At 39.3% G+C, this 2500-nt stretch overlaps 1 protein-coding gene across 16 annotated transcripts in view; it reads left to right on the forward strand.

The window, feature by feature from the left end:
* Positions 1-2500, forward strand: part of LOC138043401 (unconventional myosin-Ib-like) — a 44332-nt gene that overhangs the window by 41303 nt on the left and 529 nt on the right. For all 16 annotated transcript variants that reach the window (XM_068889691.1, XM_068889685.1, XM_068889677.1 and 13 more), the window contains 2 exons: positions 526-659; positions 2136-2500. The exon at positions 2136-2500 is cut by the window's right edge and continues 529 nt beyond it. In XM_068889691.1, the coding sequence (XP_068745792.1) occupies positions 526-659; positions 2136-2253 (252 nt within the window). In that variant the 3' untranslated portion in view covers positions 2254-2500. The remainder of the gene's footprint in view (positions 1-525; positions 660-2135) is intronic.

Here is a 2500-nt window from a genome sequence, read left to right on the forward strand (position 1 = left end):
GTAATTAAATAATGATGAAAAAAAGTTTCGGGTCAGCTGTTTTTTTTTTAATAATGGCACCTGACAGCCGTTTTGAAAGCTTCCACTGTTTAATGACTCAGTTTGGTAAAGAGTTCCATTCTTTGATTGTACGTGCAATAAAACGGTGTTGGTATTTGTTTGTTTTGGCACTGACTTGAACGCATTTCTGAAGATGGAAATGCCTCGTACCCTGTCGCAGGAGTAAATTGACTATTGTTAAGGGAGAGTAGATTAATGGAATACGAAGGGAACATTGATTTATTCGTCCCCTCGTGTTGTTTTGGTCCTGCAGAGAGGGAGAGAGAAGTAGAGAGGGTAAAAACATGTTTTGGCTTTAGTTAAATCAATAAAACTTGCGAAAAAGTAAAATAGCTCGTTTGGGCAAAGGAGGAAGGCTTATAAGCTGAGCCTTGAGAGCACAGCGATGTGATACATTGAGCTTAAATCCATGGTAGTGTAGTAAGAAGTAATAAAAAAGTGGATTATGATTCTCTTATGTTACAGGATAAGCAAGATAAAAATTACCTCAAAGGTGACTTTGCTTTCCACACTGAACACGTGGTCGAGTTGGTTGCCAAGCTACTCATGCAAGTGGAATCTAAAAACGACATACAAGCCCCAGTGCACGTGGCAGACAAGTACGCAGTGTTTTTGTCATGGTTTTTACATGGCTGAACGTTTTTTTTTTTACGAAATGCGCTCGTTTTCTCCAACAAATTGCCGGCAGATCTCTCTTAAAAATGTAAAATGTAAATCTTTGTTTATCGTGGAAGCCGAGTGCACTTAGCTATCAAGCTGGTTCAGTGGCACCTCACTTTTAATAATCTGAAAAACAATTCAAACTTAACAGAAACATGATTAAGAACCCCCAACTGGCCTGAAGCAACAAGCTTGCTTTTCACAAATTGTGCTGGAGTTGAATCCGGGACAACCGGAAACAAATCCAAACCAGTCGCGTAAGGGTGGTTTATAATTGAGTGTGGAAAATACTTTTCGACTGCTTTGAAACAAGTTGGCAAGGCTGCGCTTCATATCATCATATCATATCATATCATATCATATATCATATCATATATCTTTATTTACCCTCGGATTTTTAGAGTAGCTTGGTGTAGCTAATATCTCCGAGCATTTACCTATGCAACCATGATACACTATAAAAGACAGACCACAACACCGGGAACTACATGCCCTACATGCCCTTAGAGATTCTCGAAGAAAATGGTTGCTTCCTCTTAATCGATCACTATATTTATTCTTATTTTGCGTTACTTATTATTTTTTAATTGTTATTATACAATTGTGAAGGGCCATTGAGCAGTTATTATACATGGCGGTTAATATGTGATCTCATTACCTTGCGTCGAATGGCGCGGAATAGGTCTTTTTCGATATATTAAAATTCAGCTTGAAACAGAGGTTTGGAGCACTAAGACATAGGAAAGTGGATGATATGCAAATATTTTTCACATTCATTCCAACGTGTTTCTATTGTTTTTGTCCTCACTGCCTCACTACGGGACTTTGGGCGTGATGCCTAACTAGTTTGCCGAGCAGAAAGGTCTCTGATGAGTCCCTTGGTCGGGATGAAACGAGCTTCGTAAGAATAACCACGTGCAATGTATTTTCACAAGTAACTGTCAACTTTCTTGTCAATGCCTCACTATCAAGCTGGATATTGATATTTCGAAAACGGTCTGTTGGACCAGCTGTTGACTGCGCACCATTCGACGCACGGACATACTGTGTGTAAGCTATTGCTTAGTTGGCAAGTTAGTTTTGATTTTAATTAGCACTCAAATTCGCCAGGCTAATTTTTTGCAAACTGGATCAACATGGAATTAGAAAACCAAACTTTCTCGCCGAATCATTCTTCCCCAAGTCCCCCTCGTTCGCCCCTGCTCGCAGGTCGAAGAGATGCTCTTTCGAGTTGCACAATGTGAGTTCTTGATTTTCAGCTTCCATCGTATTGTGGAAACGGGTCCGGTAACTCCTCGGGTTTTGATTTTTACTGGTCTCAACAACATAGTGTTGTGGAGGTAGACACGCAAACATTTTTTACGCTTTCGAATTGATGACAAATCCTTAATTTAAAACTGCTTTACTTTTTGCAGAATCGCAGTCAATTTTGGTGGATCAACGGTGGAACTGAGCTTCAAAGCATCTGACAAACCGCTGACTCAGCCCTTGCTATGCAAAAGAAAGGGAGATGTCATCGATGTCTTAATTTGATGACCTTATTCTTTCTACGTGAAGTTCTTTTGGTTCACATTGGTTAACTGGAGTCTTCTGCTGCGATTGGCCAACGCAGATACTTTGCGATTTGTTTTTTACGTTAACGCCAATCCAGTCAAAAGAAAATAATTTTTTAGTAATAACGGTTATAGTGATGAGAAAAGTCTTTTGATGATGAAAGGATAGTTGAAGGTGTTTCCCACCGTTTGGTAAAAAAAAAAGGCTGTTGAAAATCAAAAGTAAT

This window comes from Montipora capricornis, chromosome 1 (assembly GCF_036669925.1).
Source record: "Montipora capricornis isolate CH-2021 chromosome 1, ASM3666992v2, whole genome shotgun sequence".
Taxonomy (NCBI): domain Eukaryota; kingdom Metazoa; phylum Cnidaria; class Anthozoa; order Scleractinia; family Acroporidae; genus Montipora; species Montipora capricornis.